This window comes from Myotis nattereri (assembly GCF_964212035.1).
Source record: "Myotis nattereri genome assembly, chromosome: 9".
Classification (NCBI taxonomy): Eukaryota; Metazoa; Chordata; class Mammalia; order Chiroptera; family Vespertilionidae; genus Myotis; species Myotis nattereri.
In genome coordinates, this window is record NC_138084.1 from 76,637,185 (window position 1) to 76,662,148 (window position 24,964).

Sequence of the window (24,964 nt, forward strand, 5' to 3'; positions counted from 1 at the left end):
CTGGCTTAGGCCTGCTCCCTGGGGGATCGGGCCCAAGCTGGCAGTCAGACATCCCTCTGGCAGCCCAGCAGCCCTTGGGGGATGTCCACCTACCAGCAGGGAGCAGACCTAAGCTGCAGTCAGACATCCTTAGTGCTGCTGAGGAGGCGGGAGAGGCTCCTGCCACCATCGCTGTTCTGGCAGCCATCAGACTGGCTTGTGGCTAAGCAGAGCTCCCCCTGTGGGAGCACACTGACCACCAGGGGACAGCTCCTGCATTGAGCATCTGCCCCCTGGTGGTCAGTGTGTGTCATAGTGACCAGTCATTCCCAGTCCTTCTGCTGTTAGGGTTAATTTGCATATTACCCTTTTATTATATAGGATAGAGGCCTGGTGCACTGGTGGGGGCCAGCTGGTTTGCCCTGAAGGGTGTCCCAGATCAGGGAGGGGGTCCCGCTGGGGTGCCTGGCCAGCCTGGGTGAGGGGCTGATGGCTGTTTTCAGGCTGGCCACACCCCTTTTAGGGTGGGGGATCCCCACTGGGGTGCCTGGCCAGTCTGGGTGAGGGGCTGAGGGCCGTTTTCAGGCTGGCCAAGCCCCCTGGTGACAGAAGCTCCCAGCCTCTCCTTTCTTTCTTTTTTTTTTATTCTGGGATTTATTTACCTTCTATAATTGAAACTTTGTAGCCTTGAGTAGAGCTCAGAGCCAGCCAGGGTGGGCAGGAAGCTTGGCTTCCTCCATCGCCAGGGGCAACCTAAGCCTCCTGCTCGCTCCAGCTCCATGGCCACGGCTGGCTGAAAGCAGGTAGCTGGGGTTTATTTATCTTGTATAATTGAAACTTTGTTGCCTTGAGTGGAGCTCAGAGCCTGCTGCAGCAGGCTGGAAGCTTGGCTTCCTCCATCACTGGGGCAACCAAGCCTCCTGCTTGCTCCAGCTCTGTGGCTGCCGGCTGCCATCTTGGTTGGGTTAATTTGCATACAGTTGCTCTAATTGGCTGGTGGGCATGGCTTAAGGCATAGCGAAGGTACAGTCAATTTGCATGTTTGTCTTTTATTAGTGTAGATACTTTAAAATATTTAGAATATACTTTATATTTGGTATATTCCAACATCACTGGGTATACTTAATGAGATAAAAAAAAAAAAGAGAGCCCTAACTGGTTTGGCTTAGTAGATAGAGCATCGGCCTGTGGACTGAAGGGTCCCAGGGCTCAATTCTGGTCAAGGGCACATGCCGGGTTGTGGGCTTGATCCCCAGTGGGGGGTATGCAGGAGGCAGCTTATCAATGATTCTCTCTCATCATTGATGTTTCTATTTCTCCCTCTCCCTTCCTCTCTGAAATAAATAAAAATATATTAAAAAGAGAAAAAGAATAAAATAGCAATAGCAAAGTGTTGGATTATTATATGGATAGTTAAAACAGAAAAAAAATACATTGCATACTATTCTGAGCATGATAAAAAAATAGCTTTCCTGCCAAAACCGGTTTGGCTCAGTGGATAGAGCATCGGCTTGCGGACTGAAAGGTCCCGGGTTCGATTCCGGTCAAGGGCATGTACCTGGGTTGTGGGCACTTCCCCAGTGGGGGATGTGCAGGAGGCAGCTGATCGATGTTTCTAACTCTCTATCTCTCTCTCTTCCTCTCTGTAAAAAATCAATAAAATATATTTAAAAAAAATAGCTTTCCTTATATCATCTTCTGTAGGCTTATATCCTGGGCCACTTTTGAAGCTAAATAACTTTTTTTTCCTTTCAAGCATTAGTCATTTAAATTACTTTTTTTTTTTTTTTTATATATTTTTATTGATTTTTTACAGAGAGGAAGGGAGAGAGATAGTTAGAAACATCGATGAGAGAGAAACATCAATCAGCCGCCTCCTGCACATCTCCCACTGGGGATATGCCCGCAACCCAGGTACATGCCCCCGACCGGAATCGAACCCGGGACCCCCCAGTCCGCAGGCCGACGCTCTATCCACTGAGCCAAACCGGTTTCGGCTAAATTACTTTTTTTAGCCACCATATCACAATATAAAATTTAAATTTCCTAACAAAGTACTTTTGATATATTCTGCTCACCCTCATCACCAGTTTTTCAAAGGAGAAAGCTGAACTGTGATTTCTATTTCTCAAAATTACTACACTGCCCTACATGAAAGTGGTCCACGTCACCAGGTGAAGACATTTCTGGGAGATACTGCCTGGGAAGTGAGATGCCCACCTGGCCACTGAGATGAGCTGCTCCCTCCAGAGCCTGCCTCCCATTAGCTGTGACTTTTTACAGGGCAGGGCCGCCTGTGCCCGACAGTGAGGCACTGTCCTAGGCAACTCTCTCATCCAACCTGGATTCCGGCACTAACTTACCGAGAACTTGGTAAGGACAGAGGAATAACATTTTTTTTTTTAAATATATTTTATTGATTTTTTACAGAGAGGAAGGGAGAGGGATAGAGAGTTAGAAACATCGATGAGAGAGAAACATCGATCAGCTGCCTCCTGCACATCTCCCACTGGGGATGTGCCCGCAACCCAGGTACATGCCCTTGACCGGAATCGAACCTGGGACCCTTCAGTCCGCAGGCCGACGCTCTATCCACTGAGCCAAACCGGTTACGGCCAGAGGAATAACATTTTATCGTGACAATCACTTCATTCAGGTTTTTGGAGTCTGCTTTTTAGGATTCTTGCAATCACTGAGGGGACTAAACAGTTGTTTTGGAACTAGGTAAGTTATAAATATTCAAACAGTATGCTCAGCACTACAGAGCTGACTAAAGAATATATTATAATAAATAGATGGCTGATTAATATCCCCACTTCTTTGGTAATAAACAATGATCATCCCTAACTAACTGTAATGACTTTTAAAACCATGTTTATTTTTTCTGAATCTCTTCTGATTCTGTTCTTTCCAGAATCATGAAAATAATGTTTCCTTCTAAGGGAAAATCTTTATTGTTCCAATAAGAACATGCATGTATTGACAGAATTGTGTCTCCCCTCCCCCGCCCAAATCCATATGGGGGAAAAAGTAGGTTTACAGTTGTATAAATTAGCAATAAGTGAATAAACTGTTCCACATACTCACAACTGTAAACCTACGTTTGCCCACCCCTATATGTTGAAGCCCTAACCCCCAATGTGACTATATTTGGAGATAGGGCCCTTAAGGAGATAAATAAGGTTATTAAGATGTAGGGTGGGTCCTGGTATCCCTTTAAGAAGAGGAGGAGACACCAGAGATCTCTCTATCCAAACACATACAGAAGAAAGGCCATGTAAGGGCTCAGCCAGAAGGCATCTGTCCACAAACCAGGAAGGAAGTCCTCACCAGAAACCAGCCCTGATCTTGGACTTGTAGCCTCTATAACTGTTACAAAATAAACTTTAGTTGTTTAAGCCATCCACTCATACAGTACTTTTTCTTACAGTTGTGGAAAGTAGTAATTAAAGAACTGGGATGAGTGTTTCATTCTTGTCTGCTTACAGTTGATGGAAACTTGGAGTGGAAGAGCTGTTAAGAACTAGGAATTAGAAAAAGGCATGACCTTTTTTCTCAGTAGTTATCTGCACTCAATTAGATGCAACATTTCCTGCACATTATACAGCAATGCAAGTACTCTACATCTATCTAGGAATGGAAATCTCACTGTTTTCTAAGTAGTATCACTAGACCGTGCCTCCTTAAGGGCATGGACTGTTTCCTAGGGACCTCTGACATAGTGGCTGGTACACAGCGCTCTACTTGCTGAACTGAGCTGCTGGTATAGTTTATCACTTTATCTTTGTAGCAAACTTATGAAACAGGCATTTCCATTGCTATTTTATATTTAAGGACACTGGAGCTCAGAGGTACTGCCTGCTGAGGTCACTCAGCTCATTATGGAACCAAAGGCCTGCATGATTCGCCGCTCATGTAACCTTTGCGTGGTATTGTGTCACTGCTCCAATTTCTTTCTGCTGCATCAATTAAGTGATTTGCACTTCTATAAAAACATTCGAACATCAACGAATTAAAGGGAGAAGGTCCTATGAAAACTTTAAGCAGATTTATATTCATAAATCTATTTTCTAACAAGTTCAGCACTAAACATTAGAATGTGAAATCTTGGAGGGAAATGAGGACCTTCTTCAGCCCAGTGCCTGCTGCTTCCAAAGGCACTGCGCTAAGACAGTTCATGAAGGTGGTGAGCTAAGATTTCTGCTCCAATGACGTACATTTTAAGTCACAGTGGTAAGTAGTTTTCTATGGCAACTTGCGTCAATGTATAAAATGAAGAGAACTCATGGGGTGTGTGGTACTAAAACGTTAGCAAACATAAGAAGCTATATTCTACATCCGAGCCCCAAGCCAAATGAAATATAATCTGAGATCTCCCAGGGTATGTGCTTCAAGTTCAGATATGAAAGGAAGTTGTGTACATGTGTATGCTCCAAAGCAACCGTTTAAAGAGCCCCCTCCCTCACGTGTGCAATGATAAGAACACAGAAGTGGGAGGGAAAGCCTGCTCCAGCAGTGGGCTCTCTGCTTCTCTCGTTGTCCAGCAGTGTTTTTGAGAGGGAAGGCGACCACTATATCGCACTAGTATTACCCCAACTCAGGAATTCTCATGTTACCCCCTCCTTTCCATCTTTAAAGCAAAACCATTTAATGTTAAAGGATTCCAAGTACTCAGAGATATTCTAGCCCAAATATCTGGAACTTTATCGACATATTTTTTTACTCACATTAGTATTAATATTCACATTATTTTACATATTAAAGTATACCATTTGCCTCTTAAAATCAAGATTTTAACTTCCTTGGTTATTTTTTCCCATATGTTCTATAGAAGCCAAAACAAAATACTATTATAATCCTTTAGATTTTAAAAAACTGCTACACAAGAAACACTCTGGGGCTCTTCCTGCACTCTGAACAAAGTAAGCACTCACAGAAGTATATGGAAATCCTAAAAGATGGTATGAATGAATCACTTCTCTTTTCAACCTTTATACAGATGGTTCCCCAGCTCTCTTCAGTCCCAGCCTTTCTTCTAGATCCAGATCCAGTCTTCTTCTAAAGCAACTGAGTCGATGCCCCACTAACTATTCTCTCAGCCTTTGGCTCAAGAATGGAGTCTTCTCTAACTCATCGTTATCCCCCTCTTCCCCAACACTTATTTATTACTTTATATAAAGAAAACTTACCTAGCACTTACATAGCACTGTTGTAAGTGCTACACAATTATTCACTAATTTAAACATCATAAACTCTCCATTTTATTACTTGGGAAACTGAGGCATGTATGAGAACAACAAGAAACTTTAAAAAAAATATGTTTTTATTGATTCTAGAGAGAGAGGAAGGAAGGGGGATGGAGCAATAGAAACCCCAGGACTCACTGCCTCCCATAACCACATCAAAATTGCAACAAAAATACAGAACAACCATCATTCAGAATCACCTGAAAGCTGGCTGAATGGAAGTACAACTAGAGAAGGAAAGAAGAAAGTACATTGAGACTGGTAGGAAGGACGGAGGTGCAGAACGGGCTGGGCTGGCACCCACGTGGGCTGTTTTTGTAATCCAGAGGGAGATCGTCCCTGCAGAGGCCTCTGTAAGGAGCAAGGGGTCCCAGCCCCATATCAGACCCCCCACCCCGGGTCCAAGAGCTGGGAAGCGAAGTCCTTGTAACTTTAGGCTATAAAAACCAGTGAGCATTGTAGCTGAGGGACATGGAGGCTGCCGGAGAACCAGGTGTACCCCCCTTAAAGGGTTGTGCACAAACTTACTCTGATTCACTTCCTCTGAGCTCCAGCACTTGGAGATGTTGGGGGATCCAGTCACATATGGGGAGGAATTGGATTGTCTGGCATCAGGGCAGGAACTCAGGGGTGGCTTTCTATCAGATGGAGGGGCTCGCAGGGATTATTGTTCCTATGCTGAGACCTCCCCTGCCCCAGGGCTGACTGGCAACCATATCTGAGTTCCCATCAACCTGGAGCACTCTGTTTGCTCCACCCTGATGATTCCCTGAGACCTCATCCCATCTAATTTGCAGCCCCACGTAAGCTGTTTGCAGCACCTTTTTCGTATGAATGGCCTATCCTCATTCAGGCTTCAGGCTTTGCTAAAATCTCTCAAACAGGCTGCAGCCTGTGTCAGCATGCCCAAAACCTATCAATGAGACCCAAGACTTGGCACCAGCACAAGCCTGCCTAGCTTCACAGCTGGGCCTAGCCTGGGCACTAGCAAATCCAATACAACTAGGAAGAATCTGCAGATCTATCTGTAGCTCCTTCCAGGTGGCCCAGGCAGTAGCTGTCTTTGCACCTCCCTGGAGACCCAAGAGCCAGACCACTGGGTGGACAGCTTCAGACCATACCAGATTACAACTCTACACATCCACAAGAGACACACTCAAGGGGAAGACTCAGTGAGCACCAAAACCTTACTGAAGCAAGTCCTGCTCCATAGGGGTGTTTCCTGAACAGCAGCTCTCCCACTGTAGTTGCAGCTTGTCCTCACAGCCAATTGGCCTGGAGGTCAATTCCTCCCAGTAACGCCAATAGCAATCAAGTCTCAACTATAAGACTGTTCATAAAGCCCACCCAGGGGTGCACCTAGAGTGCCTACCTCAAGTTACTGGAGAGGCTGAGCCACTGGGTCCTAGAGGACACCTACTATACAAGGTCATTCTGCCAATTCCAGGAAACATGGCAGCTCTACCCAATATATAGAAACAAACACAGGGAAGCAGTCAAAATGTGGAGACAAAGAAACATGTCACAAATGAAAGAAATAAAAGAAAGCAAATTGCTGGATACAGAGTTCAAAACCACAGTTATAAGGTTACTCAAGGATCTTCAGGAAACCTTCAAGGATCTTAGTGAGAATGCCAAGGACATGGAAAAAGACCAGTCAGAAATTAAGCATACACTAACTTTAATAAAAAATAACGTACAGGGATTCAACAGTAGGGTAGAGGATCCCAAGAATCAAATCAATGATTTGAAATATGAGGAAGCAAAAATCACCCAATCAGAAGAGCAAAAAGAAAAAAGAATCCAAAAATATGAAGATAGTGTAAGGAGCCTCTGGGACAACTTCAAGCGCACCAACATTTGCATTATGGCAGTGCCAGAAGGAGAAGAGAGAGAAAGATATCGAGAACCTATTTGAAGAAATAATGACAGAAAACTTCTCTTCTCTGGTGAAAAAAACAGACTTACAAGTCCAGGGAGCACAGAGAGTCCCAAACAAGATAAACCCAAAGAGGACCACACCAAGACACATCATAATTAAAATGCCAAGGGCTAAAGACAAAGAGTGAATCTTAAAAGCAGTAAGAAAAAAGCAGTTAATTACCTACAAGGGAGTGCTCATACAACTGTCAGCTGATTTCTCAACAGAAACTTTGCAGTCCAGAAGGGACTGGCAAGAAATTTTCAAAGTGATGAATAGTAAGGATCTACAGCCAAGATTACTCTACCCAGAAAAGCTATCATTTAGAATCGAAGGGCATATAAAAAGCTTCACAGACAAGAAAAAGCTAGAGTTCATCACCACTAAACCAGGATTATGTGAAATGTTGAAAGGTATTCTTTAAGAAGAGGAAGAAGAAGAAAAAGATCAAAAGTATGAGCAATTAAATAGCAATAAATACATATCTATCAATAACTGAATCTAAAAATCAAAATAAATGAATAAGAAATCTAATGAGCAGAATAAACTGGTGGATAAAATAGAATCAGAGGCATGGTAATGGAACAGATTGATGAATCTCAGAGGGAAAAAGGGCTGGGAAGAGATTAACCCAAGGTCTTGAATGTATATATGTATATATGTATACATGGACACAGACAATATGGTGGCAAAGGAATGGGACATGGTGAGAACTGGGTGGAGCGAGGCAAGACTGTAAGACTCTCAACAATAAAGATTTTTTTTTTAAAGCTGGGGTAGCAGTACTTATTATCAGATAAAATAGACTTTAAAAAACAAAGGCTATAATAAGAGACAAAGAAGGACATTATCCTATCTAATAATAGACAAACATGGTAATTAACCATACCTCTGACACGCTTCCCATTGGCTAATAAGCAGGATATGCAAATTAACTGCCAACCAAGATGGCGGCCGGCAGCCAGGCAGCTGAAGCAAACAGGAGGCTTGCTTGCTCCAGTGATGGAGGAAGCCAAGGTTCCCCGCCTGCCGCTGCTGGGCTCTGAGCTTGTACTCTAAGAAACAATGTTGCAATTATAGAAGCTAAACAAACCCCAGAAACCTGCTTTCAGCCAGCAGGGCCTCAGAGCTGGAGCTGCAACTATGTTTCAATTACAGAAGGTAAATAAATCCCAGATACCTGCTTTCAGCAGCCGAGGTCTCAGAGCTGGAGCCGAGCCTCAGAGCTAAAGCTGACTTTCAGTTCCAGTGACAGCCATAGGAGGTAAATAAATCCCAGATTAAGAAAAAAAGGAGAGGTTGGGCGCATCAGTTCCCCGCCAGCCTGAAAACGGCCCTCAGCCCCTCACCCAGACTGGCCAGGAACCCCACTGGGGACCCCCACCCTGAAGAGGGTGTGACCAGCTGCAAACAGCCATCATCCCCTCATCCAGGCTGGCCAGGCACCCAAGCAGGACCCCCACCCTGATCCGGGACACCCTTCAGGGCAAACCAGCCGGCCCCCACCTGTGCACCTGGCCTCTATCCTATATAGTAAAAGGGTAATATGCAAACTGACCCTAACAGCAGAAGGACTGGGAATGACTGGTCACTATGACACACACTGACCACCAGGGGGCAGACGCTCAATGCAGGAGCTGCCCTCTGGTGGTCAGGGCGCTCTCACATGGGAGGAGCTCTGCTCAGCCACAAGCCAGGCTAATGGCTGCCAGTACAGTGGTGGTGGTGGGAGCCTCTCCTGCCTCCTCAGCAGCGCTAAGGATGTCCAACTGCAGTTTAGGCCTGCTCCCCGCTGGCAAGTGGACATCTCCCGAGGGCTGCCAGGCTGCCAGATGGATGTCTGATTGCCATCTTAGGCCCAATCCCCCGGGGACCAGGCCTAAGCCAGCAGGTGGTCATCCCCTGAGGGGTCCCAGACTGCAAGATCCCCCTCCCCCCCAAGTGCACAAATTTTTGTGCACCGGTCCTCTAGTATAATAATAAAGGAATCAATCCAACAAGAGGATTATAACCCTCATAAACATTTATATATCCAATATAGTAGCACCTAAATATATAAAGCAAATCTTGATGGACATAAAGGGAGAGATGGACATCAATACAGTCATAGCATGGGATTTTAACACTCCATTGACATCAATGGATAGATCTTCCAGATGGAAAATCAACAAAATACAGTGGCCTTAAATGACACACTAGATTAGATGGATTTAAAGGGTATTTTCAGAGCACTTCACCCCAAGCAGCAGAATATACATTCTTTTCAAGTGCCCATGGAACATTTTCCAGGACAGACCAAATGTTAGAACACAAAACAAGTCTCAATAAATTTAAGAAGATTAAAATCATATCAAGCATCTTCTCTGAACATAATGCTATGAAACTTGAAATCAATCATAAGAAGAAAACTGAAAAACACATGGAGGCTAAATAGTATTACTAAACAATGAACTTGTTAACAATGAAATCAAGGAAGAAATCAAAAGATACCTTGAGACAAATGAAAACAGAAACACAGCAACCCAAAATCTATGGAACAGAGCAAGAAGCAGTCCTATCAGGAAAACTGACAGCAATACAGGCCTACCTCAAGAAACATGAAAAATCTCAAATAAACATTCTAAATTCACACCTAAAGGAATTTAAAAAAAGAACAACAAACAGAGATTGGAGCAGAAATAAATGAAAGAGTATAAAAAAACAACAACATAAAAGATCAATGAAACTAAGAGCTAGTTCCCTGAAAAGATAAACAAGATTGACAGACTTTTAAAAAGAATGTTTTGGGAAGAAACCAAGATGGCGACATAGGTAAACACTGGAGTTTGCTGCCTCGAACAACCACTTCAAAAATACAACTAAAAGACAGAACGGACATCATCCAGAACCACAGGAAGGCTGGCTGAGTGGAAATTCCACAACTAGAAGGAAAGAGAAAAGCATACCGAGACTCAGAAGAGGTGCAGTGCGGAAGTAAAATACTAAGGTGCAGAGGTGCATGCGGAGAGGGCTGGCGGCTGAGGGCGCAGTTGTCGTTTTCAATTGGGAGGGAGTCTCAGGCTCTGAGCTCCAGTTCCGGGCAAGTCTCTGGGGACCCAGACTCATACGGGAGAAGCGGGACTGTCTGGCATTGGTCGGAACTCGAGGGCAGCTTTCTCTTGGAGGGGCATGCAGCGATTGCCCAGACACTGAGAAGCAGAGCCTCTGAGAGCAGCCATAACTGCTAGCCCTGCCCTGTTGATCCCGTGGGACCCGCCCTGTCTAAGCCCTGCAGGGAGGCTTTTGCTGGATAGCCTAAGGCAGAGGCTAGATTAGCACCTCCCTAGAGATCCAGGAGCCAGGAGCCACCCAGAGGTCAGAGTGGGACCATCCAGTTTGTAGCTCTGTGGAACCATAAAGGACACACTCAGGGGGCAGACTCAGTGAGCACCAAAGCCCCATTGAAGCAAGTCTTGCCCCAGAGGGGTGTCTCCAGCACAGAAGTTCTCCCACTGCAGACACAGCTGATTCTCAGAGCCAATTGGCCTGGAGGTCAATTCCTCCCAGTGATACCTACAACAATCAAGGAAGGCTTAACTACAACAAGACTGTACACAAAGACCACAAGGGGGTGCACCAAGAGTGTTCTCCTCAGGTAATTGGGGAGGCTGAACCACTGGGCCCTAGAGGACACTTAGCACAGAAAACCACTTTATCAACACAGGGAAGCATAAAAAATGCAGAGACAAAGAAAAAGGACAGAAATGACAGAAATGGAGGAAAGCAAAAATAGAGTTCAAAACCACACTTTTAAGGTTTTTCAAGAATTTTCTAGAAACTGCCAATAAACTTAATGAGACCTACAAGAAATCTAATGAGACCCTCAAGGTTGTGATAAAGGACCAACTAGAAATTAAGCATACACTGACTGAAATAAAGAATATTATACAGAATCCCAACAGCAGACTAGAGGATCGCAAGAATCAAGTCAACGATTTGAAATGCGAAGAAGCAAAAAACACCCAACCGGAAAAGCAAAATGAAAAAAGAATCCAAAAATACGAAGATAGTGTAAGGAGCCTCTGGGACAGCTTCAAGCGTACCAACATCAGAATTATAGGGGTGCCAGAAGAAGAGAGAGAGCAAGATATTGAAAACCTATTTGAAGGAATAATGACAGAACACTTCCCCTACCTGGTGAAAGAAATAGAGTTACAAGTCCAGGAAGCGCAGAGAACCTCAAACAAAAGGAATCCAAAGAGGACCACACCAAGACACATCATAATTAAAATGCCAAGAGCAAAAGACAAAGAGAGAATCTTAAAAGCAGAAAGAGAAAGAAAGTCAGTTACCTACAACGGAGCACCCATACGACTGTCAGCTGATTTCTCAACAGAAACTTTGCAGGCCAGAAGGGAGTGGCAAGACATATTCAAAGTGATGAATGCCAAGAACCTACAACCAAGATTACTTTACCCAGCAAAGCTATCATTCAGAATTGAAGGTCAGATAAAGAGCTTCACAGATAAGGAAAAGCTAAAGGAGTTCATCACCACCAAACCATTATTATATGAAATGCTGAAAGGTATCCTTTAAGAAGAGGAAGAAGAAGAAAAAGGTAAAGATACAAATTATGAACAACAAATACACATCTATCAACAAGTGAATCTGAAAATCAAGTGAATAATCTGATGAACAGAATGAACTGGTGATTATAATAGAATCAGGGGCATAGAAAGGGAGTGGACTGACTATTCTTGGGGGGGAAAGGGGTGAGGGGGATGCGGCAAGAGACTGGACAACAATCGTGCACCTATGGACGAGGAAGTGGGGGCGGGTTAGGGAAGGGGGTGGGGTGGGAACCGGGTGGAGGGGAGCTATGGGGGGAAAAAAGAGGAACAACTGTAATAATCTGAACAATAAAGATTTAATTAATCAAAAAAATGTTTTTATTGATTTCAGAGAGGAAGGGGGGGGGGAGAGAGAGAGAGAGAGAAAGAAACATCAATGATAAGAGAGAATTATTGGTGGGCTGCCTCCTGCACGCCCCCCACTGGGGACCAAGCCCGCAACCCGAGTATGTGCCCTTGACTGGAATCGAACCTGGGACCCTTCAGTCCCCAGTCCGACGTTCTATCCACTGAGCCAAACAAGCTAGGGCAGAGTGACAGACTTTTAACTATTAAGAAAAAAAGAGAGAAGACCCAAATAAATAAAATCAGAAATGAAAGAGGAGAAGTAACAACTGATACCACAGAAATACAAAAGATTATAAGAAGGTATTATGAACAACTAGATGCCAACACAATGGATAATCTGGGAGAAATGAATAAATTCCTAGAAACATACAATTTTCCAAACCTGAATCAAGAAGAAAGAGAAAATCTAAACAAGCCATTTAAAACCAACAAAATTAAAGCAGTAATCAAAAAGTCCCAACAAACTAAAGTCCTGGACTGGATGGCTACACAGATGAATTTTACCAAACACTGAAAGAACTAACACCTGTCTTTCTCAAACTATTCTAAAAAATTCAAGAGGAGGGAAGACTCCCAAGCTCATTTTACAAGGCGGGCATTACCCTTATTCAGATAAAGATACTACAAAGAAAGAAAATTAGAGGTCAATATTGCTGATGAACATAGATGCAAAAATTGTCAACACAATATCAGCAAACTGAATTCAGCAATACATTACAAAGATCATACACCATGATCCAGCAGATGTATTTCTGGGATGCAAGGCTAGTACAGTATCTGCAAATCAATTAACATGATATACCACATTAACAAAATGAAGGATAAAAATCATATGATCGTATCAATAGATGCAGAAAAAGCATCTGACAAAATCCAGTATCCACTATTATTTTTTAATATATTTCTATTGATTTCAGAGAAGAAGGGAGAGGAAGAGAGAGAAACATCAATGAGAGAGAATCATGATTGGCCGTTTCCTGCACAGCCCCTACTGGTGATCAAGCCCCAAACCTGGGCATGTACCATGACCATGAATCAAACCATGACCCCTTGGTTCATAGGTCCATGCTCGGCCACTGAATCTCACCAGCTGGGCCAGTATCCACTTATGATAAAAACTCTCAGCAAAGTGGGAATAGAGGGAACATACCCCAACACAACAAAGGCCATATATGACAAGCCCACAGCTAACATCATACTCAACCCGGAAAAACTAAAAGCGTTTCCTTGCTCTAGTCTGTATGGCTCAGTGGATAGAGCGTCAGCCTGTAGACCAAAGGGTCCCAGGTTCAATCCCAGTCAAGGGCACGTACCTTGGTTGCAGGCTCCTTGGGCCCTGGCCCTGGTCAGAGGCAACCAATCAATGTGTTTCTCTCACATCGATGTTTCTCTCTGTCTTTCCTTCTCTCTTCTACTCTCCCTAACAATCAATGGAAAAATATCCTCGGGTGAGGATTAACAAAAATAAATAAAATAAAAATAAAAATAAAATAAAATAAAATAAAATAAAATAAATAAAATAAAATAAAATAAAATAAAATAAAATAAAATAAAAAAGTGTTTCCTCTAAGACAGGGATGTCTTCTTTCAATACTCCTATTCAAAAATAGTACTGGGCCCTAGCTGGTTTGGCTCAAAGGATAGAGCTCCTACCTACTGAAGGGTCCCAGGTTTGATTCCAGTCAAGGGCACATGCCTGGGTTGCAGGCTCAATCCCCAGCAGGGGACGTGCAGGAAGTAGTTGATCCATGATTCTCTCATTATTGATGTTTCTATCTCTCTCTCTCCCTCTCCCTTCCTCTCTGAAATCAATAAAAATATTAAAAACAAAACAAAACAAAAAAACAACAAAATAGTACTGGAAGTCCTATCCACAACAATCACACAAAAAGAATAAAATAAAAGGCATTCACAATTGTAAAGTAAGAACTAAAACTATCATAATTTGGCGATAACATGACACTATATATATATGGACCCCTAAAGATTCCACCAAAAAAAACTCCAACTAGAACTAATACAGGAATTCAGTAAAGTAGCAGGATACAAAATAAATATTCAGAAATCAGTTGCATTTTAATATATCAATAATGAATTATCCTTAAGGGAAACTAAGAAAACAATCCCATTTACAATTGCATTAAAAAAACAATCTAGGAATAAATTTAACTAAGGAAGTAAAAGACCTGTACCTGGAAAATTATAAGGCACTGAAGAAGTTGAAGATACAAATAAATGGAAGCATATACCGTACTCATGGATAAGAAGAATTAACATCATTAAAATGTCCATACTACCTAAAGCAATCTATAGAATAAATGCAATTCCTATCAAGATACCAATGGCGTATTTCATAGAACTAGAAAAAATATTCCAAAAATTTATATGGAACCACAAAAGGCCTCAAACAGCCACAGCAATCTTGAGAAAGAAGAACAAAGTTGTAATTATCATGCTATACTAAAAGGCAATGGTAATAAAAAAGCATAGTAGTGGCATAATAACACATTTAGATCACTGGAACAGTATAGAGTACGCAGAAATAAATCCATGTCTATATGGCCAATTAATATTTGACAAAGGAAGCAAGAACATAGGAGAGAGTAAAAACAGTCTTTTCAATAAATGATGTTGGGAAAGTTGAATGATACATGGAACTTCTTAAGACCACCTTTTTACACCATATACACCATATTCAAGAATAAACTCAAAATGAATTAAAAACTTAAATGTAAGACTCAAAACCATAAAACTCCTAAAAGAAAACCTAGGCAGTAAAATCTCTGAATCTCTCTTAGCAATATATTTTTTTCCTGATATATCTTCTTGGAAAAGGGAAACACACACACACACACACACACACACACACACACGCACACACACACAAATAAACAAATGGGAGTACATCAAACTAAAAAGATTTTGCACAGTAAAGGAAACCATCAACAAAATGAAAAGACAACCCACTGAATGGGAGAATATATTCAACAATGATACATCTGATAAGGGGTTAATATCCAAATTCATAAAGCACTCATTCAAATCAACACCAAAAACAACAAAGAATCCAATTTAAAATTGGCAGAGGTCCTGAACAGACACTGCTCCAAAGAGGACACACAGATAACCAACAGACATATGAAGAGATGCTCAACATCACTAATATCAGAGTGATGCAAATTAAAACCACAATGTGATATCACCTCACACCTGTCAGAATGGCTATCATCAATAAATCAATAAACAAGTGTTGGTGAGGATAGGGGGAAAAGGTAATTCTAGTGCACTGTTTGTGGGACTGCAGATTGGTGCAGCCACTATGGAAAACAGTATGGAGGTTACTCAAAAAATAAAAACATGGAATTGCCTTATGACCCGATGATTCCACTTCTGGGTATATATCCCAAGAAACTCAAAACACTACTTCAAAAGAATATATCTACCCCTATGTTCATTGCAGTGTTATTTGCAATAGCCAAACTATGGAAGTAACCTAAGTGCCCATCAACAGAGTAGATAAAAAAGTGGTGGTACATATCTACACTAATAAAAGAGAAAAATGGTAATTGGCGTACGGCGATACCTTTTTCATTGGCTAATCAGGGCTATATGCAAATTAACTGCCAACTAAGATTGGCAGTTAACTGCCAACAAGATGGCGGCTAATTTGCATATGTAGGCACAATGCAGGGAGGCGAAAGGGAAAGCAGGAAGAAGCCCCCTGCCACTGACAGTGATCGGAAACCCAGGGGGGAGCTAAGAGCTGGGGGGCAGCCTTTGCCCTGCCCCCCAGCCATGATCGGAGAATCAGGCGCCTTTGCCGCCCTGGCCAGTGATAGCAGGAAGTAGGGGTGGAGCCAGTGATGGGAGCTGGGCACGGTCGAAGCTGGCAGTCCCAGGAGCTAGGGGTCCCTTGCCTGGGCCTAAAGTGAAGCCCACGATCGCGGCGCCCCCCGCTGCCACTGCAGGTCCCCGCTGCCTGGGCCGGACGCCTAGGCCAGAGGTGTCAGGCCTGGGCAGGGGCGGAGCCTGCAACCGCGGGGAGCTGGGGGTCCCCTGCCCAGGCCTGACACCTCTGCCGAAGGCCTCAGGCCTGGTCAAGGGGCCGATCCGGTGATTGGTGATCGGAGGGTGATGAGGGTCAACTCCTCTGGCCGAGGCATCAGGCCTGGGTGGGGGGCGGAGCCGGGGATTGGGGGGATATGATGGTCCCCTTGCCCAGGCCTGAAGCCTGGGTCAGAGGCGTCAGGCTTGGGCGGGGGGTGGAGCAAGCGATCAGAGGGAGATGGGGGTCCCCTGCCCAGGCATGATTCCTGGGCCAGAGGCCTCAGGCCTGGGCAGGGGCCAGAGCCAGTGATCGGGGGGAGATGGGGGTCCCCTGTCCAAGCCTGACACCTCTGGTGGAGGCGTCAGGCCTGGGCAAGGGGCCGATCAGGTGATTGGAGGGTGATGGGGGTCAACGCCTAAGGGCTCCCAGTATGTGAGAGGGGGCAGGCTGGGCTGAGGGACACTCTCCCCGCCCCCCCCCCACACCCAGTGCACGAATTTCGTGCACCGGACCCCTAGTATATATATATAATGGAATATTACTCGGCCACAAAAAAATCTTACCATTTGAGAAGGCATGGATGGACCTGGAGAATATTACGCTAAGTGAAATAAGTCAGTCAGTGAAAGACAATTAGCATATGATTTCACTTATATGTGGAATGTAAAGAACAAAACAAACAAAACTGAAACAGACTCATAGACAGACAACAGAAAACAGACTAATGGTTCACAGAGGGGAGAGGGATTGGATGAAAAAAGATGAAGGGATTAAAAAGTACAAATTGGTGTCCTGGCCACTATGGTTCAGTTGGTTGCGCATCCTTCTGTGCACTGAAAGATTGCTGGTTCAATTCCCATTCAGAGAACATGACAAGGTTGTGGGCTCGATCCCCAGTAGGGGGTTTGCAGGAGGCAGCAAAATGATGTTTCACTCTCACATTGATGTTTCTCTCTCCCCCCCCCCCCTCCATTCCTCTCTCTCTAAAAATCAATTAAAAAAAGTTAAATTGGTAGTTAAAATAAAATCACAGGATGTGAAGTCTAGCATAGGGAATCCTATCTAACAAAAGAGAAACATGGTAATTGGCGTACGACCGCTACCCTTCCCATTGGCTAATCAGGGTGATATGCAAATTAACTGCCAGCCAAGAAGGCGGCAGGCAGCCAGGCAGCTTGAAACTAACATGAGGCTTGCTTGCTTAAGTGACGGAGGAAACCAACGTTCCCCGCCTGCCTTGCCGGCCTCTGAGCCTGCAGTTTGAAACAATAACAAATATAGAAGCTAAACAAAACCCCAGAAACCTGCTTTCAGCCCACTGGGATCTCAGAGCTGGAGTTATACATTGTTTCGATTATAGAACCGAAACAAACCAGATACCTGCTTTCAGCAGTGGAGGCCTAAGAGCTGGAGCCTCAGAGCTAAAGCTGGCCCAGAATAAAAAAGGAGCAGTTGGGAGCTTCCATCACCCGCCAGCCTGAAAACAGCCCTCAGCCCCTCACCCAGACTGGCCAGGCACCCCAGTGGGGACCCCCACCCTGAAGGGTGTGTGACCAGCTGCAAACAGCCATCATCCCCTCACCCAGGCTGACCAGGCACCCCAGTGGGGACCCCCACCCTGATCCAGGACACCCTTCAGGGCAAACCAGCCGGCCCCCACATGTGCACCAGGCCTCTATCCTATATAGTAAAAGGGTAATATGCCTCCCGGCACCGGGATCCGCTTGACAGGGGGCAGCACCCAAACCCCCTGATCACCCTGCGGCTCTGTGTGTGACAGGGGGTGGGGCCACAACCTCCCTATCGGCCCTGCTCTGTGCCTGATAGGGGGGAGCTACCCAACCCCGATCGCCCTGCGGCTCTGTGTGTGACAGGCTGTGGCGCCCCAACCCCCTGATCGGCCCTGCTCTGTGTGTGACAGGGTGCGGCGCCCAACCCCCCCCCCCCCGCCCCCACGGGCCCTGCTCTGTGTGTGACGGGGTAGAGCCATAACCTCCCCATCGGCCCTGCCCTGAGTGTGACAGTGGCGGCGCCCCAACCCCATGATCGGCCCTGCTCTGTGGGTGACAGGGGACGGTGCCCCAACTCCCCTATCAGCCCTACTCTGTGAGTGACAGGGGGGAGCTCCCCAACCCCCTGATTGGCCCTGCTCTGTGCATGACAGGGGAAGCTCCCCAAGCTCCTGATGGGCCCTGCTCTGTGCATGACAGGGTACGGATCCCCAACCCCCCTGATGGGCCCTGCTCTGTGAGTGACAGGGGGCAGCACCCCAACCCCGATTGGCTCTGCTCTGTGCGTGACAGGGGGTGGCGCCGCAACCTCCCCATCAACCCTGCCTTGAGTGTGACAGGGGGCGGTGTCCCAACTCCCCAATCGGCTCTACCCTGAGCGTGACTGAGGGTGGCATCGCAACCTCCTGATCCGCCCTGCTCTGTGCATGACAGGGGTGGCGCCCCAACTCCCCAATCGGCCCTGCTCTGAGCCCGACCAGGGGCTGCACCTAAGGATTGGGCCTGCCCTCTGCCACCCGGGAGCAGGCCTAAGCCAGCAGGTCATTATCTCCCGAGGGGTCCCAGACTGTGAGTGGGCACAGGCCGGGCTGAGGGACCCCCGGTGCAAATTTTTGTGCACTGGGCCTCTAGTCTAAACTAATAATAGACAAACATGGTAATTGACCATACCTTCGCTATGCTTCCCATTGGCTAATCAGGATATGCAAATTAACCCAACCAAGATGGTGGCCGGCAGCCATGCAGCTGAAGCGGGCAGGAGGCTTGCTTGCTCCAGTGATGGAGGAAGCCAAGCTTCCTCCCTGCTGTGGCTGGGCTCTGAGCTCCACTCTAAGCAACAAAGTTGCAATTATAGAAGCTAAACAAACCCCAGATACCTGCTTTCAGCAGGCTGTGGCCTCGGAGCTGGAGCGGCAACAAAGTTTCAATTATAGAAGGTAAATAAATCCCAGATTAAAAAAAAAGGAAAAAAAAGAGAGGCTGGGAGCTTCAGGCGCCAGCTTGGCCAGCCTGAAAACAGCCATCAGCCCCTCATCCAGACTGGCCAGGCACCCCAGTGGAGACCCCCACCCTAAAGGGGGTACAGGCAGCCTGAAAATAGCCATCAGCCCCTCATCCAGGCTGGCCAGGCACCCCAGTGGGGACCATCCCCCTGAAGGGGGTGTGACCAGCTGCAGCCATCAGCCTCTCACCCAGGCTGGCCAGGAACCCAAGCGGGACCCACCCCCCCCCCCCCTGATCCGGGACACCCTTCAGGGCAAACCAGCCGGCCCCCACCTGTGCACCTGGCCTCTATCCTATATAGTAAAGGGTAATATGCAAACTGACCCTAACAGCAGAAAGACTGGGAATGACTGGCCACTATGACACACACTGACCACCAGGGGGCAGATGCTCAATGCAGGAGCTGCCCTCTGGTGGTCAGTGAGCTCCCACATGCAGGAGCTCTGCTCAGCCACAAGCCAGGCTGATGGCTGCCAGTACAGCGGTGGTGGTGGGAGCCTCTCCCACCTCCTCAGCAGCGCTAAGAATGTCCGACTGCAACTTAGGTCTGCTCCCCGCTGGCAAGTGGACATCCCCCGAGGGCTGCCGGGCTGCCAGATGGATGTCTGATTGCCATCTTAGGCCCAATCCCCCGGGGAGCAGGCCTAAGCCAGCAGGTGGTCATCCCCCGAGGGGTCCCAGACTGCGAGAGGGCACAGGCTGGGCTGAAGGACCCCCCTCTCCTTCGAGTGCACACATTTTTGTGCACCGGGCCTCCAGTACAGTCAATAATATTGTAACAACTATGTATGGTACCAGATGGGTACTGGAAATATTGGGACGGGGTAGCACTTTGCAAATTATATGATTGTCTATCCACTATTCTGTATATCTGAAACTAATACAAAATAATATTAAATGTAAACTGCAAACAAAAAGAATAAAATCTTGCCATCTGCAGCACCATGCATGAACCTAGAGGCTATTATGTCAGACAGAGAAAGACAAATGCCATATTATTTCACTTGTATGTGGAATCTAAAAAAACCAAAATAAACAAGCAGACTAGAAACAGACTCACAGATAGAGAACATTTGGATGGTTGCCAGATGGAAGGGGGTTGGGAGGATGGGTGAAAAAAAGGTGAAGGAGTCAGAAGTACAAATTGTAATTATATAATAGTCATAGGTATGTAAAGCACAGCATAAGGAATATAGTCAATATTATAATACCTTTTATGGTGTCAGATGGGTACTAGATTTATTGGGGTGATCATTTCCTAAATTATATAAATGCTTAATCATGGGTTTTATACCTGAAACTAATATAATATGTATGTCAACTGTAACTGGAAAAAAAAAAAAAAGGAAGGTGCTAAGACATTTGAGAATCTAGTGAATGACAGGCAGAAACTTTACAGAAAAACAGAGCACAGAGGATGAAATCCTAACCCTTTGTAATACAAGATGAACAATGTGTCAACCATGTGAACAGGCACATGCACAGATAAGACTATTGGCTAATGGGGTGTTACCTTGGCAACTGTTTGTTCAGCAATGGTGCTGGGCCGCCGCTGGCGGGCATCGAGCCTCTGCTCCACAGGAAAACTGCTCCTATGTGATTTCAGGCGCTCCACCAACAAGTAATAAATGGCAGCGAAGTGATTGTAGCTCTTGTTCTGCAAAGACTGAAAGAGAAAACAAGTGCTGAAGGCCAAGAGCCATAAAAATCAATCCAATGATCTATACCTGTCTAAAAAAAGATGGAAGAAATAATGTTTTCTTTCTTACAAACAGAGTAACAAAGTATGCCTCAAAATAAAAGCTATTCCAGAGTTTAGAATAAAAGACAGATCTAGTTTTAATTATATACAGGGTGATACCTTTAAATGACAGGCCCTTTGATATTAACAGGATCCATTTATTTTTCTGCATTCAGAGAAAATGCCATCACTGTCTCATGCAGACATTCCCCAATGCTGTCATGTGGTTCCATCTCATAGCTGTAACTATGGCATAAGGTCGGTTAGCAACCTGAGCCCAGAGGCTCTAAATCTATAGCTTCTACATAAGTACAAGCCATTGCACTCTGAAGTGACTGATTAAAGTCTTTGGGGAACTTTCTGGTGATTATTTTAGGCTGGAAAATGACATTTGGATGCTATATTGAGAGACTCTGTGTCTCCGTTCCTAGGTAATTTTTTCCTCTTGCTTTTGTAATCCAGCCCTCTTGAAACCTTGAATATAAAGTTGCTTCCCAACTTTTCACATCCCTCATCTGCCAGATTTCCCAGGGTACTAAGGAAACAGAGAAACAACTGCTCCTTTCACTTCCAATTCCACCTGACAGTCTGCATGGGCGCTGTGCAGTACACCTCAGAGGGCAGAGCACTCAGCACAAATCCCAGACCAGTGGAACTGTGCTCACAGCTGCCACTCTGTACCTACTTCATGGACAAGTACAGGAAAACATCAGCGTGCATGACAAGCAAAGCAGGAAAGCCAGTCTGGTTTCACTTACGGCTACACTGAAGGAAAAGGCAGTACAGTTCAGAGCACTTAATATTCATAAGGAAGCATTTAATATTTTTTGTTATGGTCCCTCCTTAAAAGTACTATTTTCTGTTTGTTTTACTGTTGTGTAGGTATTAAGAATATGTATATCTTATGAACATGCTATTAAGAAAAGAAAGACATGAAAGTGACAAGAAATTTTCTAGGTTCAAACCTTCTCGTACTTCCATATCAGGAATCTACCTGTCTTTGTCGTCTCAGTTTCTCCAGTTCACAAGCTAAATCCAGCTGGCTTTCCTAAATCTGATGCCTACCATTCTTGTTTTCTGCTCAGCCCTCAGCCTTGTTCCATAACTGCACATTTATGTTCCATATAAACTAGTTTATTACCTATGTCAAACGTTATGGTTCATCTTAGAAGAAACTTGCTCTTTGTATTTATTAAGCTTCTGTCTTTGTCTTTTTCTCAGACCTATATACACTGAGTAGCCAGATTATTATGGCCACCCCATCAGTACTTCATTGGGCCACCTTTTGCCTTCAATACTGCGGTGATTCTTCTTGGCATTGACTCCACGAAATGTTGAAAGGTGATGTGAGGAATCTGACACCATGCCTGATGAATAGCACTGTCCAATTCTGTGAGATTTGATGGTTGTGGAACCAGATGCCTGATGGCTCTTTTAACTTCATCCCACAAATGCTCAATTGGATTGAGATCTGGTGATTGTGGGGGCAACCTAAGGAAGGTAAAGTCTCCCTCGTGTCCTTGAAACCACTCCTGCACAATACTAGCACCGAGGCATGGTGCACTGTTTTGTTGGAAGAAGCCGTCTCCATTGGGATATGCCATCAACAGGATGAAGTTGATCAGTAACGATACTTAGGTATGCTGTGCTATTCAAACATTTATAATGATCTGGCCCTCTAGCAATTTCAGCGGGAAATTATAGCTAATTTGCCTACAAACATCAGGTGGTCATAATAATCTGGCCACTCAGTGTATACCATTCCTCTTGAGTTTTTTGGCAGATAGGGCAAAGGTAGGAATTTATACGTTGAGTAAAAGCAAAAAAACACACAAACATCTGATTAATCTTCAGGGAATATTGAACATATGTCTAGGTGCTGGGGATGGCCATGCTAAACGACTAGGCTGATAGGTATGAGCATGAAATTACAAGTTACTGAGTACAACAGAATCCTAAAATTTTTTCAGTCAAATTTCTGATCACTTTACCTCAATGGTTTTCTGCTGATCTATTCCAAGGCTGTGCATCAGTCGCAGAACCTGTTCATTAAACTCCCCAATGGATGGCTCATTTTCTTGGCCTTGTGGATAGAGAACAGGTCTCTGTACAGGAACTTCTATGAGCATCCATTTATGCTCCTTGATTTGAGCTATGGTTAGCCTTTTGGACGGGTCTAGGACCAACATCCTTCGAATAAGGTGCTCACAATCTATGGAAAACACAATGGTACAAAAGTCACGTCAATCGCCTTGCACTTCAGGGTGTTTGCTTTATTCATGTGACTTTGTACAATGGCAGTAATCTTTGTGTCCTCCACAGTGCCTACTGGAAAGCAGAAGGTCAAATGAATAAATAAATACATAAAGGTTACTTATATTTGTCAAGTACCTCAGGGTGAATGTTGACACACAAAATTAACCATCACTGTGAATGAATACTTAAGAAAAACAGGAGGCTGTAGGCCTATCCAATTTTGTGCTAAATGAACTGCTTTATCAACTGAAAATATCTAGACACAGACTTAGATTTCCACTAGAGGAAAAAACAAGCCTTCTTCCTAAAATAAGCAAATAATAAATGATCCTCAGTTATGTCTAAGACTCTGTGAGGCAAGAGCTAGCCTGTGGACTGTTGCTTTCTCCTCATCAGTGCAACTGAGACAAATGTATGTGAAATATTACTTACTCCTGATTACACTAAGAAAACTCTGCTGCAAATCTGGGCACCAGCTTATTTCCTGAGCTGAAATCATGCTCTTTACCATCCCACATAAGCTTGGATCACTTGGTAGGTGCCAGGAATTCTGCTAAGTGCTTTATACAGATTAATTAATCCTCACAACAGCTCTCTTAGGAACTATGGTTTTTTCCATTTTATAAATTGAAGAAATGGAAGAACAGAGAGGAGATATGAGTGAACTTAGGATTGAAACCAGGCAGTCTGGTGCTAAAGTCTACACTCTTAACTACTGAAGCATCATTTCTACCTTTTCTAGGAACAAAAGCATTAAGGGTGATAACTAAAAACTAATCTAAGGAGTAAACCTAACTGCTGCCTATGTGCATGAATTTCGTCCACCGGGCCTCTAGTCCAATATAAAACTGGTTGGGATTACAGCACTTCATCTTAATTCAATAGTTTTGCCAGTTGGTTTTCCAACTTAATTTAAACATTTTAATTTTGCAACTTCCTGCCAAAAGATATGATAAAATCCATTTCAAACTTAGGGTAAAATGGTTGTGAATCTGTATCTACAAAGAACTTCTCTAAGGCTAAAATAAATGTGGGACATTTATAGACTGAGAGTGAATGGGGATACTTGTGTTTTTAATCTGGGAAACTTGTTGTTTTCAGTTAGGAAGGCTGGAACTTTCTTCACCTACACGGAGAGAGTTGCTTATTTCTATGGCTTTTAAAGTAACTCAGTCACTTCATTTAGCAACCAAACTCTTAGAAAAAGGGAGGCTTTGCCTACGTGTTTCATTAGGAGCACAGACTCCGTAGTGCCCAATTAGTAAGATGAACAGGTTGTTACCTTCTGACATGAAATACGGAATCCGGAATCTTCCTTCCAAAACCCTTTGCCTCAAAATAGGAAGAGTGGGTCCATCAAAAGGCAGAGCTCCACAGACAAGGACATAAAGAACAACTCCCATGCTCTAGGGGAAGAAAATAACGGGGTAATTTTCATACCGAGAACTTCAAACACTCTTTGCTTCCCAAAATATCCCTTAATATCCTATGGACTAAAAAAATTTCTGTTTGAATGTACTATTTTCTTGAATTTGAAAAAAAATCTGAAATGCTAATTATTACAATAAAGTATCCTATAAATATCAAAATATGTTAATCATTTGATTTCTACTTAACTTTAAATTACTGCTGATGTTAGAATAAGAACATCTGTCCTTAGAAATTCTTTCCTAGAATCCAATTCAAGATGCTCAACTAATTATAGTCCAATGGGTAAGGAAAGTATGAACTACTGCCTATGTGTCAGATACAAGAGCTTTAAAGATGAGCCAAAGTACCAAGTATTATCTTTATAGATGCA

General features: G+C 44.3%; 1 protein-coding gene across 1 annotated transcript in view; it reads right to left on the reverse strand.

Annotated features, from left to right (window-relative positions):
- The window catches only part of SIK2 (salt inducible kinase 2), a 129,604-nt gene that overhangs the window by 19,870 nt on the left and 84,770 nt on the right, over nt 1-24,964 (reverse strand). The window contains exons 6-8 of the mRNA XM_081100154.1: nt 24,446-24,569; nt 22,899-23,119; nt 20,680-20,832 (exon numbers count right to left, since the gene is read on the reverse strand). Coding sequence (XP_080956280.1) covers nt 20,680-20,832; nt 22,899-23,119; nt 24,446-24,569 — 498 coding nt within the window. The remainder of the gene's footprint in view (nt 1-20,679; nt 20,833-22,898; nt 23,120-24,445; nt 24,570-24,964) is intronic.